The sequence below is a fragment of the Asterias amurensis genome, chromosome 14, assembly GCF_032118995.1.
Source record: "Asterias amurensis chromosome 14, ASM3211899v1".
Lineage (NCBI taxonomy): Eukaryota > Metazoa > Echinodermata > Asteroidea > Forcipulatida > Asteriidae > Asterias > Asterias amurensis.
In genome coordinates this window covers 6,647,124-6,665,681 of record NC_092661.1, presented here as the reverse complement: position 1 = coordinate 6,665,681, position 18,558 = coordinate 6,647,124, and the positions used below count along the sequence as shown (strand labels likewise).

The window sequence follows — 18,558 nt, the reverse complement described above, 5'->3', positions numbered from 1 at the left end:
GAAGGTACAGTGCCACAAGACATGAGAGACGCCAACATTGTCATTCTCTACAAAAACAAAGGTGACAGGAGTGATTGCAACAACTATTGCACCATCTCTCTTCTTAGCATTGTGGGGAATTCTTTGCTTGAGTTGTCCTACAGAGACTTTGAATTCTTGGTGAAAGAGTCTACCCAGAGTCTCAGTGTGGTTTCAAGCCAAACTGTCGACCATTGACATGATATTCTCAATCAGACATGTGCAACAAAAGGGAAGGGAGTAGGGAAAGCCACTCGATCTACATCGCCTTATCGACCTCACCAAGGACTTTGACCTCGTGAGCAGAGACAGCCTTTTTTAGATCCTGGCCAAGATTGGTTGCCCTCCTGCTCTGCTTTGCATCGTTTGTCCTTTCAAGAGATCTTCAAGGGCTCCGAAGTTTCAGTGGCTCATTATCTGAACCCTTTGACCTCTGCAACAGTGTAGAGCAGGGCTGTGTCTGGCTCCAACCCTTTTTGGCATTTTCTTCTATGTTCTACCCAAGCATGCTCTTAGGTCAGCCACAGAGGGCACAAACCTTCGTACGAGGTCGGATGGAATCCTGTTCAACCTCTCAAGACTCGGAGCTAAGACCAGAGTCCGAACGAGATGCCTTAGAGATTTCCTGTTTGCAGACGACACAGCCATCACTACACACACACACACCAGATGACCTGCAGCAGCTCATGGATTGATGTTCTGCAGCTTGCAAAGAATTTGGACTTACCATCAGTCTAACAAAAACGCAGGTAAGGGGCCAGGATGTTAATGAACCACTGTCTACCAGCATCGCCAACCATGAGCTTGAGGCTGTCCATGAAATTGTGTATCATGTCTCAACCATCTCCAACAGGCGTATAGGAAAGGCTGCCACAACACTCTCCACGCTTACAAAGAGAGTATGATGCAACAAAAAGCTTTCAGAGCATACCAAAGTCCAGGCCTACAAGGCTTGTTTGGTGAAAACGCTCCTCTACGGCAGTAAACCGTACCCTAGGTTCCCGTCAAGAGCATAGACTCGACGCCTTCCACATAAAGATGTCTGATGCACATCCTCTGCATCTCCTGGAGAGACCACATACCAATAACACAGTGCTTGATAGAGCGGCAAGCCTCCTTGTTTACCACCCTCAAGTAGAGACGCATGCCTTGGCTGGGACATGTCACCAAGTGGAGGCAAACGTTTCCCAAAAGACCTCCTGTATGGAGAGCTGGCATCAGGGAAGAGGCCGTTCGGAAGACCCAAAGCTGCACTACAAAGACACTTCTAAGTGTGACCTCCAAGTCCCTTGCCACCAATACAACCACCTGGGAAGCAGCCACTGCAGACCGATGAGCCCGGAAGCAGGAGGTGCAGAGAGGTATTTCCAAGTTCGAGGAAGACCTGTGGTAACGGACAGATGAGGGATGACTCCCGAGGAAGGCCAAGCCTCAGGCAGTTAGAACAGCTTCATCTTTCACCTGTAGTTATTGCGGTAGAAACTGTCATACCGGCATTGGACTCTACAGCCACACCATACACTATTCCCTAGCCAACATCCAATTCCAACGGCACAACTCCGTGGTTCTCAAGGATTGACGGATGCCTACTACTATTAACACAAAAAGTTTCATTTTTGACCCTATGTGAGACTTTTTTGCAACCTTTCCTGTGAAGTTCCCCAAATTCGCTATTCCACATAATTAATCTACCCTCAACCTATATCCGGTAAGAATCATTGTGTTTCAGTGTGTTTAGTGTTTTGGTGGATAGTATTGTTATGATATCATGATGAAATCACGGTATCTTATACATGTAGATCAGTGCCACGGTAATTATACCATATGAACACAACAAGGTTAGCATTTTGGCGAAACCTAACAACATTAATTTTGTTTTCAAACTTCGTGTGATTTTGGTAGTATTGATGATGATGACGTCACAATTACATCATTATACTCACCATAAAGGATATTATTTTTTTTACAAACTAATACCACCCTAATTGAATTCCTTGACCAATACAAACATAATTTTGGCATGTAGAAATCCCAACGCATGGCATTTTCCTATGCTTTATTACATAAAAAGAGTTTCTGACATCATAATTACGTAATTCAAGGTGATGCCATTCTCAGATTTTTTGGAGCATGACTTTTTTGAAATCTGTGGGTCAAACTGATACTTTGGTGAAAAAATGGTGCTTTTGTCCGCCGTGTCACGACCTTTTCCTTAATCCACCTCACTACACAACCCTGCAAGGTTTTAAACGGCCATTTAAGAATGAGTCACTACTCTTTTTCCCATTCATAAATGCCCTTATATGTTAAAACGTGAAATAATCTCACATTCATAAATACCTCAGACAGTTTATATATTCCTTTTGGTGGAGAGCACGTCACGTGGGTGTGTATGACCAGTAAAAAGTGTTGAAACATGGGCGTGACACGCGAGCTTGCACCTGTGCTTATAAGACAGTTTCTTCATTCCTATTGGTCGAGAGCAACGGCCGGGACAGTTGTGCCACATCACGCGATACGCCAGACGCGAACAGCATTCCCTTATAAGGAGTTGTTTACCCAAGGGCCTTACCATTTAATAGCTGGAGGGGTGTTGTATTAAAAGAAATCATTGAACAACTATAATTTTTGCATTTATTTTACTTTTTGACCAAAAAGGTATTTATGAATGGGAATCAAAGTGTGTTGAATCGGTTTTCAACTAGTGGTTTAAACCCGCCGAGGGCTGGTTCTTACCACGACTTTGTCTCGGTAAAATTATGCAGAAACTTGGGTTTAAACCACTAGTTAAAAACCTCTTTACCACACATTGATTCCCTTAATTAATATGGATTTGTGATTTAAGGATTGGTTTTGTAGAACTTATTTTGCAATGAAATAATCATGTTCAACGATCGGTCGGTGACACAATTGTAAAAAAATCCAATAAACTTTGCCCTGCATCAGCCTCTATTTGCCAATGTGTTGACACTCGAATAGCCTGAATCCAGGGCTGTGTAGAGCATAGAATCAGCACGCATGTGCCACATTGTGCAGCAATTCCTCACCCGACTTGTGAATGTGTACAGAGTTAGAGTCTAGCCAAGCTTTCGGTCATTATAAACGAGGCAATCGCAGCATGCGTAATGTTGGTTAGGTTTGACTTTTGACGTGCTCTGTTGTTGTACTGCACATTACACTGTGTGCAGTACTGGATGTGTGTGCATATAAGAACTACATGTAGTGCATTGACAATCGTGTAGTGCAAACAACATTGTGGGGGTCGGTGGATACTCACTACCAAACACCATGTGGTCATTTGCATGCGTGCGTGTTCTAACGATCATATACTGACGATCACGGTGGATTTATGTAATATGGTCAACTGTATCAAATGCTGCTAATAAATCAAGCACCATGAGTTACATATACGTACATGTATGATACAGTATCTAGCAGGCCCATAGCCTGTTACATGTAGAAAAAATTATTTTCAGTGTGGCTGACTCAACACTGTGGGTTTGCCCGGAAGATTGTTCTCAATTAAGAAAGATGAAAATTGCATCAAGATTACTCTCTCCAAGGTTTTACTTAACGTACGGTGTCATGTTGATATTGATGGCATTTCCTTTCATTCCGGCCGTTTGTCTCTTTTGATGTTGATTGTTTTCTTGTCCATTTGAATGACTCTGAAGCCTGTCCAATACTTGACCTCTTCCTTGACCTCCATGGTTTATTTCACTCCCTCTTCCTCTGCTTCTTTTGAAAGGTGAAGCTTCACAGCAATCAGAAGTGTCATCAGATAAGTCATATACATCTCTAGTGATATTTCCAGATGAGTTCAAAGCATGACTAGAACTTGCACATGTCACTGATAAGTTCTATAAGCAAGGAAAGAAATATACTTGGTTATTATTTTTAAGAGTCTCTGCCTGTAAGATACCTAGGTTGCCCAGTAGCTAGAGGCAGTTCGAATCGTACAGTATGTTTTGGCAGCGGGTACCGCAACGATAATAAGAGATGTTAAATTTGCATCGGGATAAAGAATATTACTTGGTTTTTATGGAAACTGGGTTAGCCAAAGTACTCTGTCATGGCGTACAACTGGGTACCAGAAATGTAAATTCACTTTTATATGCAGATGAAATTATTATTGTGTCTGACACTCACAAGGCCCTACAGTTGCTTATTAAGAGGTTTGAATAATTTTGTAATAAGTGGTATTATTTTTCAAAATTCGGGTTCTTTTAAGTAGGCTTACAAAAACTTAGTAAATAAGGGTCACAAGGCAGCGTACCTAATAAGACAAAAATATTAGAAATGAGATATCTCCTGTGTTACTTTTGAAACTTTGATATGCTACTAAACTTATTATTAAATATGGTTCAGAAATAACGTGTAAGAAAAGTGACAATCAAGCAGAAGTGTTTCAAATGAATTGGTTAAATTTATTTTGAATGTAAATAGAACGTACTGCTAATGATGCTGTTCTAGTTGAGCTGGGTAGATTTTCTCTATACATCGACAACGCTGTAACACCCTAAAATACTGGCTTAAGTTAACTGGTCAACCTACAGACGCCATTCTTTATAATGCTTTTCAAGATGACATTAGTTTAGGGATTGCGGGGAAACCGTCTTTGTTCCTCAAGATACAGAATACCTTTGGATTGGTAAAATGGAATGCACCTTTGAGTTTGTCAGGAATTCGGTGTCAACGTGTACTTAGTGATACATTTAGACAAGAATTATGTAATGTATTTATTTGCAACTGGTTTGAAAGATTACATGATGATTCCCGGGGCTCTTCTACCCAAAGAAATAAACTTGGGACATACAGGACGTTTGAAAGGCATTTTGAGATAGAGCCATACCTATGTTATTTGTACAATCCTCATATCATCACTTCTTAGATGTAGTTTTTATTGTTTGAATGACACACAGGAGTACCCGCCGTATGCGTCACATGACTTATACGCGGGTTACTCAAAATGAATGAACCGTGTCGTGATTCATTCATTTGAGTGCATTGATGCATGTCAGTATAAAAGCAGCGTCCTTAGCAACAGAATCCAATTCAGGCCGCTGCTTACTCTGCTGTAGTGTTAGTGTCGCATTTCGGCAACAGCGTATTTTATATATACGATATTAAGTTCCACATTATGAAACATATTATGTTTTCCTTTTTCTTCTGTTGGTTTTTTTAATTCTTTGTTGACAGGCATACCGAACGCTGACCTCTGCTACAACTGCAGAATGCAAGGACACTGGTCCAGAGAGTGCCCATTCCATATCGATAAGACCTAGAGCCAGAACTGCCGACTCACTTGGCTACATACACCACAGCAGCCCTAAGTCAGCATTAAAGAGGCAAACATGTTTGACAAGTTTGTATCTGGTAAGAAACGATTGATTCTAAATTAAAGCAGATTTAACAAATTTGTTAAAAAAACTTTAAACTAGACGATTGGAAAGTTGCAAAGTCTTTCACAAGATTCTCTAATGTTCTATTTCAACTAAGTCTGGTTACCTTCATATCGAAATTTCACCACCAGCAGTCTCAATACCTGCTGTTCTTAATCATTATGATCATAATAATGTGTAAAAGCTGATGTTTATTTGCTTGGTGGCCATCCTCTGTTTTTGGCCGATTTTGTGGTCTAGTACTTAACTTGCATTAAGGAATGTATTATATGAAAGGCCCGAACGCATTTAAGAGACAAACTTGTTTGACAAGTTTGTAGATGTATTTAGAGGTACGATGTGACTATTAATCATGTAAGATAACGATCTCGAAATCTGATAAACTTATGGTCAAAGGAAGACACGAAAAATGTTGGTACTAATTTTGTTCATCTCAATTGATCATGTCTGTGATTATGAATGGTTATAAAATCTCGTTTTTGAAATGCCACCCCTTGGTTCTTCCAAATAACAATTCAGCGTTAAATGAGAAAATTTTTGAAATAGTTTTTATCATGGAATTGGTTTAATCTCAAAACAATCGTACAAAAAACAGAGCCCTCTTTCTTTGCGGGTCCCTTATCAGTAGCTTATCAAGCAACTGGTAAGAAACGATTGATTCTAGAATTAAGCAGACTGAACAAATTTGTTCAGAAACTTCAAAATTGGAAAATAAGGTTGCAATTTCTTTCACAAGATTCTCTAATGTTCTATAGTCGAAATATATCACGACAACATCTGGGTACCCTATCATATCGAAATTTCACCACCAGAAATCTTGATATCTTAAAAGCTGGCATTTTTATTTCCTTGGTGTCCATCCTCTGTTTTTGGCCGATTTTGTGATCTAGTTACTTAACTTGAATTTAGGAATGTAGTATATGAAAGGCCCGAATGCATTTAAGAGGCAAACTTGTTTGACACGTTTGTAGATTTATTCGAGGTGCGATGTGATTATTAATCATGTAAGATAACGGTCTTGAAATCTGATACATTTATGGTCAAAGAAAGACACGCACAAATTTGGTACTAATTTTGTTCATCTCTATAGATCATGTCTGTGATTCTGACTGGTTATATCTCGTTTTGGAAATGCCGCCCCTTGGTACTTCCGAATTAACACCAATAGTTTTTATCATGGAATTGGTTTCATCTAAAATAATCATAGAGAAAACAGAGCTCTCTTTCATTGTGGGTCCCTTATCAGTAGCTTATCAAGCAACTGGTAAGAAACGATTGATTCTAGATTTAACAGATTTAAGCAGACTGAACAAATTTGTTCAGAAACTTCAAACTAGACGATTGCAAAATAAGGTTGCAATTTCTTTCACAAGATTCTCTAATGTTCCAATTCGACTAAGTCTGGTTACCAAGCTTTTAGCCAGGATTTGAAAATAGGGTGTCCAAATTTGACTTGATTGAAAAACAGGGCGTCCAAATTTTTGGGGAAAATTTTCAGCTATCATGTAGCCAGGTACATGACATGTACCACAGAGCTATTGCATCTACTGTGTGCTCAACTCAACGTATGCTTTGGGTAGCCAACCATGTACGGACAAATTTCTTTTCCACTGTCTTTTGTTTTTGGGGGAGAACTCTTCTAGATCTTGTGTTCTTTACCCCTTTTTTTTTAGATGGGCATGGTACAGACTGATGTTGGTCGCTGTCACTGGAATCGACATCAGTTGGGAGACTTGGCTTGTCTCTTGGTTCGAATCAGGGAAGTCGAACTCACAATGGGAGTGGGACGAGCTGTTATTTTGCCCTGAGGGTCCCGGTTGTTGCATGGGGTCAGGAAAATCACTGCTAGAACAGTCACTCGGGTCACTTGACACTGGATCGGGTGACTTTCTGGCAAGATGTTGGAAGAAATTTGTGATTTTCCTGTCCCCATAATGAAGTAGGCTACAACCATTCATATGACAAAATAAATTGTGTGTGAAATGAAAACCTCGGGTGTCTGACCTGAAATTTGATACCCTTGCCGGCAAACAATGAATGGTCGACAGTATAAGATAAATTGGTTGTACATTGTATCTTGCAGGAACATGCAGCTGGCAGATAGTAGCAATTTGGGTATTTCTTTCGTTTTGCTTACAATAGGCCTAACAGGTATTGAGTCTGATCAAATTTATGTTTGTTTTTTCAATGGCCAGATACAAGGTTCAGTAAGCTTGAGCATATTTCTTTTATTTATCCCACACTATGTCAACAAAATAGTATCATTTAAATTTTTAGCCTAAAATTCTGTCATATTTACAACGCTTACTTTCAATTTATAATTACAAATCGGGGTATGGATATGTGGGGTGTACTGTCTACCCATGGTGTGAACATGGGCCTTTCAGTTACACCATAGAGTTCTATTACACACACATAAAGTGTCTTGTTAAAGTGTCTACTGCACATGACTGTTCTTACATGTGTGCATATTTAGCTAGATCCCGCCCATTTCATTCTAGCTAACCAATAAGCATCCATAATGCACATGGGGTGACCTTTCATTCATAAAACGGTTGTGGATGGGTTGTGGTTTGTGTAATATGATCCCATTGTGGTCTGCAGTTCGGCGGCAAGGCGGCACACAGGGGAGGTAAAATGATACATTGTGTTACTTCTGCAGTGTCTGTGGGAGACCGCCTGGGCGCTAGTCTTTTGATGTTTTTTTTTTCAAAGAAACCCTGGTATTTCAGGATCAATTGTGGAATCTTGTGGTTGTTTCTGGGACTTTATATTTTTTTAAACAGCCCTTTGTGGTTGCAAGACGGCTCAATTAGGGAATACATCAAGATACTTCATCAAAACCATGATTTGCCGACAATTCGATTAATCGCCTAAGCTTAACAGGGCGTCTTCAAGGGCGTCCGACAGTTTTTCGGGCGTCCAAAAATGAAATAGGGCGTCCAAAAGACGCCCGGACGCATTGCTGGCTAAAAGCTTGCTGGTTACCACCATATCGAAGTTTCACCTAATGATGCAAAGTAATTTTTCATGGTTGTACCACCAGTAGTCTTATGCTGTTCTCGATCATAATTATTTGATACATAATAATGCGTAAAAGCTTACATTTTTATTTCCTTGGTGGCTATCCTCTGGTTTTTTTGCCGATTTTGTGGTCTACTTACTTAACTTGGATTCAGGAATATATTATATGAAAGGCCCGAATGCTTTAGAACAACAAAGAAATAAGAATTCCTTACTATACAGGGCAGGGGTCGAAATTGCCACTAGCCCGCTAGCCCGGGACTACCAGATTTACAGCCGGGCTACTCATTTTTCCAGTTTGATAGCCCGACGGGCTAGTGGAAAAATAATGCAAAAATCATCATCACAAACAATAAAGAACTATGTTATTGGTGTATTGTAAAGTTTGAGCCGTGACGCGAGACATAATGTGTCTTTCTGGCTACCAAAATCTAATCAGGGCTACTAAAAATTATTGGTCACTAGCCCTGCTGACTACCATGGAAATACACTTAATTTCGACCCCTGCAGGGTGTCTCAAAAAAAAGGTAATCCTAATTTAAAGGGTTTTTATGGCCAGACTATTATGTTTACCAGCAGAAAGCATGGCATCATCTTAAAGCTGAAACCTTGTGCTTTCCAATGATACATTTGGTTACATTCCAGGGTCATGCATCAACGAGCACCATTGTCTTGAAAATGTGGTGCAAAAATGCAGTTGGTTCACTTTCGAACCCATGTCAACCTGGGAAGCGGCAGCTAGGGGATCACCTTATAAACCTTGTGGTTTATATTGGTATCTGAAACAAAAAGTCGCATCCCCTTAAGGTGATCCCCTAGCTGCCGCTTACCAGGTTGTATCGTAATTTGGGTGTGATCCCTAGCTACACGGCAGTTAACGGTTGTATGGCTTCTGACTGGCACCCCCGAACAAAGATATTGACAAAATAGGGACACCGCCAATATAGGGCTAGATGTACAATGTAGCTCAGTTGGTAGAGCGCCGGCACGTTAATCCGGAGGTTGTTGGTTCGAATCCCACTCTAGTCAATTCTTAGTTCAACCCCAAAAATCATTTACAAATTTACCCAGTCAGTTTCCCTTGTGGTTTATATTGGTATCTGAAACAAAAAGTCGCATCCCCTTAAGGTGATCCCCTAGCTGCCGCTTCCCAGGTTGTATCGTAATTTGGGTGTGATCCCTGGCTACACGACTGACTGGCACCCTGAACAAAGATATTGACAAAATAGGGACACCGCCAATAGGGCTAGATAGCTCAGTTGGTAGAGCGCCGGCACGTTAATCCGGAGGTCGTTGGTTCGAATCCCACTCTAGTCAATTCTTTGTTCAACCCCAAAAATCATTTACAAATTTACCCAGTCAGTTTCCCTTGTGGTTTATATTGGTATAGTTATTATTATTAAATAAAGTTAAACAACCCGATACAGGCGGCTTACAAGGAACCATAATATGAATTGTTTGGAATGAACTATAATGCAAAGTTTAATTTGAGAGAGATACCGGTAGAAACCCGGAGGGCTTAAAGAGCCATGATTCAGATGAATCATTGAGAAGTGGTGACATGTACTAACTACTAACTTATTAATAATAAACTGTTATACATATTTCCTGCTGTTATGTTAAAGGAGACCCAGGCATAATTTAATATTTTGTTCTTGCTTAACCTCTCCTTCTTTGTTATAGAATAAGTTTACACGTTGTTATTGTTGTAACCCTTTCCCAGGGTATGGGGGTTTGTTCCGTTTTAATATAATACAATTATTGATATAATTTGATATAATACAATTATTGATATAACTTGATATAATACAATTATTGATATAATTTGATATAATACAATTATTGTTGAAACCTTGCCTATAAAAACTATTGAACAAGTTCCTTAAAAAATATCAGCTTTAAATATAAAACACATTCTTCCAGTTTCATAATAGTGTTCCCGCATCTATACACACGTTAAAATTAAAAAACAGCTATGATTACAACAATGTTTGTGAGTAAATAATATTATTTTGTTCAGTGATGTGATAAAAGTGCGTTAAGAATGAGGCCCTTGGTTTTGGGTTACCTTGGAATGCCAGTTGATGCTTTTAGCGGGTGATATCTTTGTTGATGGTACTCTCGTTGTCCTGATCACATAGTCGTGATCATTAATTATCTCAATATCGCTGCTATACCTGTATAAAAATGAAGAAAAAAATTAATTGTATCGCCACCATAGAGCTTTAACTCCCTGTACTACTCGCACAAATGTATTGATGCCGTGAGAGCGCATCCATGTTTTTTTGTACAATACCCCACAAAAGCTTGAAATTTTGTACAGCAGGGCAATTCCACGGTAACTCATGCTACACTTTATGGTGTACTTTTTCATATTTCAGGCTCCAGTTATTAAACAAATTTGATTTGAATCTTAATGTTTTGTATTTTGAAAGCCAACATCCAAGGCTAGATCCTCATAGTAATTTGACGAGAAAAAAATTAATTGTTGTATGCATGGGACAGCTCTGAATATCGGTAACTCGTGCTACGAGCAGAGGACATGCTAAAAAATTACCCATTTTTATTTCGTGCTTATTTCGTAACTCGTGCTACAGTTTGTCCAGCCATTAAGGAAGTACTATTATTTCACGAACTGTTGAAGTTTCTACAATAGAATTCCTCAGCAACTTGTAAAATGATCAAATATATCTTTTTTAAGTAAAAATAAACAATTTATAACACAAAAACAGTGTATTTGTACAAAACGTACAAAATGTATATACGTGACAGTGACATCACAAAGAAGAGTGAAATACATGTATCCATAGTTTGCATTTTTGATCAGTTGAATAATGGAGCAATTGCTCCATGGTTGAGTTTTAACTTACAACAACTTATTTTGGCATAGATGAAAGAAAAGGTTTTTTTCAAGTAGCCTATCTGTTCAAGAATCTTGTGAAGTTCGGACCAGGGTTTTAACGTTCTTTCACATTTTTATTCATTTGGTTTTTCAGAACGTTTTAAATCATCCTTTCTTAGGCCACTTTCAGTAAAATGAGTATCCAGCTCTGTGAACAACAGCAACTCTGTACAGTAATTTTGCCCAATTTGCAGAAAACTTCACTGGGAAGGTGGTCTCCTTCATAAGGCTTCATATTCAACCACAATATTTACAAACCATCAACCATCACAAATCTCAGTGTTTAGGTCTATAGTAGACCCTAGGCTTTAATATTGCATTTATGCATATAATCATTATAATATGCAGAAGAGAGCTCTCAAATGTTGCCAAGTAATACTTGGTAAAACTAACTGAATCCTCCTGCTGGTTTAGGGGAGAGTGAATTGCGGTAACTCGTGCTACCGGTAACTCGTGCTACAGTTTTTAACGGATCATTATAATGTAGTAGATAATGCTTGACAGTTCAATTTCTTATAATACTTGAGGCACCAATGATAGAAGATAGATATTAATTGGCATCAATTAAAGTGTCACCATTTTGTAGTAAAATTAAAAAATGTATCTTTCGGTAACTCATGCTATACTATATCTAAAGTATCTGAAGGTAAGCGATGAAAGGAAAAGTGGAGGGTGATGGTTAAAATTGGATGAATATTTCTTGTACACCATATTTCATGGATATAAAATGTAATTACTTTTATTGAAAACTGCTTACATGGCTTATGCTGAAAACATTGGACCCATTTGAACAAAATCTAAGTTTTTAAAGTTTTTTTTCCACTGAAAAATGCACTTCCGAACAAATAATTTTATTATAATCAAACTGTGAAGCAAATCCTAAAAAAAATTTTGAAGTTGATCCTGGCATGTGTTTGGAATAATAAGAAAGTGTAAAGAAACATGTAGGCACAATTTGTTTTTTTTGAGTCATGTCCACTTTGGCTTGGAAATGCCCAGCTGTTGTTCGGCCTTTTTGCATGATAGTGCGTTTGTTCATTTCTATGCATCATCGACCCAAATATTCAGCAAATGTGAAAGCACAATCTGTTGATGAGCTTACAAACTGCAAGCGTCGTGTGCATCCATATGTTCTCTTTTTAAAATTAAAATCGTTCTGTAGTCATGCACCATATTAAACATGTCTGCACCCAGGGAGGCTTCTCTATACATGGAGCAAGTTGGTGCTCTAATCGATAGCTCTACGATCGCCACTTTTCACCTTTAATATCAATCTTACATTGCCTCCTACATGTACTCAACATGTACCATATTTTCCTGCGTCTTACCTAACTTTTTAGACCCACAAAACATCTGTGCGTCTTATCTTTCGGTGCGCCTTGTCTGCTGACGATTGATTTTTTTTTAATGATCACTGCGTAAATTAAAAATACCTTCTTGTCCAGTTCAAATCAACTGTCTTTGTGTGAAGAATCCTTACTCAATAATGCGGTCAAACAAGGCTATTCAGACACTGAGACCATATTTTTGTTTGAACAATGCCGCAATCCCCAGACCGTTCTTTCATTCCAACAATGCCGAACGTGTTGACCCCCCATGACTGTGCTTTCATTCCAACAATCGGTCCATGGTCCAACAGACGTCGGCGTCGTACAAACGTTTTTCTGTGTGGCCGGGTATTTGTTCCGAAAACGATTGACAGTAAATGGCTTCATACAAACGTCATTCACCCAACCTCTATTGTGTGGTGAATGAACTTCAAAGGTTTTTATTGTAGAGAATAATTAGCTTCAAAGTGTGCTTTAGGCTTAACGTATTATTAAAGGATGGGATAATAATTTAATTTTGTATTTGCCTCTTTTTAGACTTGTGATTGATAAGTGCTTTGTTTGCCTTAAAAAGTATTATGGGAACGTAATCTTATTAAAATCATAGAAGGATAGGGTTTGTAATTATGGTAAAAAGGGTCTTGTTGTAATAATAATTTATATTTCTGGGCTTGTTTTCAGAGGGCAAGCTTAAAAGAGATTCAGCGAAGATTTTGTCAAAAATGTTCAACCACCCCAACTTGTCCGTCAACATGACAATCGGCATCATTTTGAAGCATAAGTCAACAAGGTTCTTCCATTCACAGCGCTTTGGTGTTGCTGAAAGATGTGCTGTTGGTTTTTTCTACAAGTCTGAAGATAAGGATGAAATCCAGTGTATTTTCTCTCCACCAGCGACCTGATATACAGCTTCAATTAAATCTTGAAGAACCAACAAAACCAACCATCCTTTTCATGGCGACCAAACGAGAAAAAATATCATTCATGTGTCTGTTTCGTTTATTTCTTTTATCAAATAAAACAATGATCCTTAAAAACAAAATGACGAGATTAACAAAATTATAAGTTTGAAATAAATCGTTTATTTCATTTGTAAAGCAAAAATAATGATCCTTGAAAACAAGGTAATGATCAGTCTCGAGACTCCTGACGATGACTGGAGCAAGCTAGTTGAAACAGAGAGACCAATTCAAGAACTGACTCCGCGGTAGTACAGTTAATTACAATCCTATATAAGCTAAAGTAGTAGTCCCAGCCTATTTCTATACCATTCGCCCAGGTAATAGTTAATAAGCAGGACAGTTCTTTTCAGAACTAAGAAGTCTCCCGAACATGCTGACACCCGAACAATCTACTCCGCGGCAGTAGAATTTAAAGCAAGACAGTTCTCTAAGAAAAAACTCTACCTGGCAAGTAGATACACACATGTTGTTACCGCAAACCAAATATAAAAGGTAATGATCCTTAAAAACAAAATCGTATGAACGGGATTAACAAATTATAGGTTTGGAATAATGGAAAAGAATTTTATAATAAAAAACAAACATTCAACAACTTCTTTCAAGACTCACTTATTCTGGATACTGTGAATGTTTTTTTTGTAACAATTTATCTGCATTATCTTGACCTTCAATCTCAACAAACCTATTATTATTATTTTTTTTTTTTTTTGACCTCTTTTATTTCCTTTCATCTTCCTTTCTATATTTCTGTTTATTTGTTTACTTATTTATTACTTTATTAATTGATTGATTGTTTGATTGATTGATTTATTTATATTTATTAACCCTTTTTGGGGGTGTACTTATGTTGGAAAAGGAGATTGTTTGTTTTTACATTTCCCGGCTTGTGTTGTTATTTTATTTATTTATTAATTTACATACTTGATTTACCTATTTATCTGTTTATCCATATATATCCATCCATACATTGAAATATTTATTACTTTGTTTCTTTTTACATCTACTTATTTGTTTGTTTGTTATGTGTTTATTCGTTCATCTATTTAATTATATTTTATACAATTTGATTGAGTGGATGAGTGAATGAATGGTGGATAGATAGATGGATGAGTGCATGTAAAAAAGAAATAAAATATAAATATTATTTTTTAAAATTCATTTAGCTATTTATTTGCTAGTCTAATTCTGGTTTATTTATTATTTTGTTGATTAATTGATTGGTTGTTTGATTGCTTTATTCATATTTAATCATCCATTTATTGTTGTAAGAGTATTTATGTTGGAAAATGAGATTGTTTGATTAACTTTTGCGTTGCTTGTGTTGTTGTTTTATCAATTTGTCTATTTATTTATTGACCTATTTTTTGTTTTGTTTATCCATCCATATATTGAATTATTTGTTGCGTTATTTCTTTTTACATGTACTTTTCTAATTATTTATTCATTTATTTCTTAATACTTTTTATATATATTTTTTAATTAACTATTTATTTATTTATTTATTTATTTATTTGCTTGTCTAATTTCTGGTGTTTGTTTTTGGTTTTGTTATTTTAAGTTGTGCTTGTGTAAATCAGTATGAACGGTTGTTGTTCCATGCTGCAATGTTAGGGGAATTTTTTTGTTTCATGAGGGTGGGGGAGTTTGCCGTCAATTCCGCTAATAGGGTCCAAGAATCGATTTTACAATTCTCTGATGTTTCATTTAGCTCACTGGGTGCAGACTGTGGGTCGGTGCTCATTTCATTCCGCAGTAGTAAAAATAATCAATCAGGCAGTCTGCAAGTTATTCGCTTGGCGGCTGCGAGGGATGTGGGCATTGTCCGGTAACAACTTTACGGCAATATGTTGGGGTTCGTCCACAGGGCCCGGGGGTTTTGTTTTGTCATTACAGTGGCGCCCGCCCCCTCACTCGGTATCAGTTTAATGCCATTCTAAAGAGAGCACTCGCTTTTTGCGGGCTCAGAGAACAATGCACACGAGCTCACTCCTTTCGGATAGGTGCAGCTACAGTGGCTTTTGAGTTGGGGGTCCCCTTTCCAGTTATACAGCAGATGGGGCGTTGGCGGTCCAATGATGTGCTGGCTTACATTAGACCAGTGGCATTGTGTGCTTTGCCAGGTATAAGCCTAGATGGCTAATTGTTTTATTAGTGTCTCCATGTTTTCCCCTATGCAGGTCCGGTCTGGGTTGCGTGTACACTTCCCTTATGCCAGGGTCAATAGTCAACCAGTCTTCCTCGTTTTTTTTATTTTGGGGCCTGGTCGCAGAAAAGCATGGAAGGTCAGCGTAACATGTAAGGCTATCAATCAGGTTGCTTGAGCTCATGCGGAAAAAATTGGGTGTGAGGTTCTTCATCGTCCCCAGTTCACATGGACAGATTTGTCACTGTTTAGGTATGATGGGATTCATTTGTCAGTGGCGGGCAACAGGGCCTTTTGTCAGGATTTGACCAATTGTATTGGGGGGTTAGGGTCGGTTTAAAGCCATTATACACTTTCGATAAACAGTATTGTCCAAGTCCAACACTTCGTGTATCACAAATTATATATAAAATAACAATCCTGTGGAAATTTAGGCTCAATCAGACATCAGAGTCGGGAGAAAATAACGGGAAAACCTACTCCTGTTTTCGCGCGTTTCGCCGTGTCATGACATGTGTTTATAACCAATTCCGTAATTCACGCTAACGAGAATTTATATTGTTTTACTGTTTTCTCAAAAAGTAAAGCATTTCACATGTTTCATGGACTAATATTTCAAGAGAAGTCTTTCACCATTACCTTCTGTAAACCTTGTAAATTATTTGTAAATCTGTGAACTTTTTTCTTTTTTTCTGTACCGAAAGGGTCCAATGGCTTTAAAGTTTTTAATTTGTGCCCTGGGATTTTTACTCGGCACAAGTAGTGGTTTTGGTATTTTGTAGTAAGGCGTTAGGATTTGCATTTGTTGTTCGCCTGTCTTTTTCTTTGGGGCGCGCTTTGCGCATTTGGAATTTTGGGGCTGAAAAATGACAGGAATATTAATGATGGCGGCTAGGCTGTCGGGGAAAGTTACTTGTCATTCTTATCATATACCAAATATTATAATATTCATTATTAATAGTGCCTTTCAGTTCGCTAGGCTATTTTACATTTTCCCCTCGGGCGTTCCAACTTGGGGAATTAGAATTATGCCATCGTTACAATACAGTATGTAATTCATCAATTGTCATTTTATTAGTAAATAGCGCCTTTCGTTTTCGTTAGGCCTAGTTTATCCCCTCGGGCGTTCCAACATGGGGAAACTTTTAATTGTTAACTTTGTATAGTTAATAGGGGTGTACTCTGTACCAACTTACATGTAGATTAATAATAAGTCAAGTTTATCCCCTCAGGCGTTCCATTTCGGGGGAATTTAGGGTATATAGGCCTATTTAAATGTTTGTTTGTAATTTTAGGCAAGGTGCGTTATGTGTGTGTGGTTTTCTGTGGAGGTCATGTAATGTTCAGTCTAACATGGTCAGGTGACCTATCGTGGTATGTTTGGTTTGGTCCTTGTACATGTTGTAAACAAGTACATTACATGTTCATGGGATATGGAAAATGAAATCCATATTGGAAGGACAAGGTTTCGTCTTTTGGGTGGCCACAACTTGTGTTGGTTGGATGGGCGAAGACGTCCATTTTAAATGTGAAAAGTTGTATTTTATGGATGTTTTGTTTGTCCACATGCAGGTGGTTGTGTGTATGTTTAGACGGTTTGCCCTGTGTTTGGCATCCGGCTCCTTGCCAAAAAATACATTTTATTACAATCTTTTTGACTAGCAACAAACCCAGCTTTAAGCTGTGACCGAAATCTCAGAAATGGTGTCTGTTAGCAAATAACTGTGTCTGAGTATAATTCAATGATTTTGGCAAACAAAAATGCAATAGGAATTACCTCTTTGTAATATTCTAAGGCCCCCCCCCCCCCCAAAAAAAAAGTTGGATTGCCCTTTCACCCGATTTTTTGCTTGGGTCAGTAACTTAAAAGTCCTTAAATAACTTAAATGCAAATTCGTCATGTGCTATACTTACCCGTTTTCATTAGCATTTGTTACTTTCAGATCTGTGCCAGTAGGACTAACATTTGTGGATGTTGATTTGAACTGCTCCCCAACATTTCTATCCACTTCGTTTAATGCTGTAGGGAAAACAAGACAGAAGATGAAAACCACTGCACATCGAGATCAAGCATAAAAAGCATGCATTACAGCTTTTGTTGAGAGCACCTTAATCTTGGAATACAAGCCAAAAATAATACTTTTAGTCTAAAATTACATCAAAATAATAATAATAATAATAATAATAATAATAATAATAATAATAATAATAAAAACTTATAAAGCGCACAAATCCATAAAAGTGCTCATGGCGCTAAAATACAAACAAAGGCATTAAAATAATATACAATAACAAACAAATTAAATCGTAAACCTAAGTTGAGAGAAATCTAGAACATGTGGTATAGAATACAATAGTAACACAAATGCAATATTTAAGAAAACATCCTGAAAGGTCACAAAAAATAACATAAATTAAACCATTGAATCAAATGCCTGTTTAAAAAGATGTGTTTTAGTTGTTTTTAAATTGGGTCAAAGAAACGGATGATTTAACTAGTGCAGGCAATTTGTTCCATAGACGTGGTCTGGTGGTGCAGCATGTGAAAAAGATCGGTCTCCCCATGAATGATTGGATATGGGCTCAATAAGGAGGCTAGAATTGGTCTCCCCATGAATGATTGGATAAGGGCTCAATAAGGAGGCTAGAATTGGTCTCCCCATGAATGATTGGATATGGGCTCAATAAGGAGGCTAGAATTGGTCTCCCCATAAATGACTGGATATGGGCTCAATAAGGAGGCTAGAATTGGTCTCCCCATGAATGATTGGATATGGGC

At 38.0% G+C, this 18,558-nt stretch overlaps 1 protein-coding gene across 1 annotated transcript in view; it reads right to left on the bottom strand.

Moving 5' to 3' along the window:
- The window catches only part of LOC139947210 (sentrin-specific protease 6-like), a 156,775-nt gene that overhangs the window by 125,868 nt on the left and 12,349 nt on the right, over positions 1-18,558 (bottom strand). The window contains exons 2-4 of the mRNA XM_071945079.1: positions 17,694-17,799; positions 10,513-10,621; positions 3,598-3,878 (exon numbers count right to left, since the gene is read on the bottom strand). Coding sequence (XP_071801180.1) covers positions 3,598-3,878; positions 10,513-10,621; positions 17,694-17,799 — 496 coding nt within the window. The remainder of the gene's footprint in view (positions 1-3,597; positions 3,879-10,512; positions 10,622-17,693; positions 17,800-18,558) is intronic.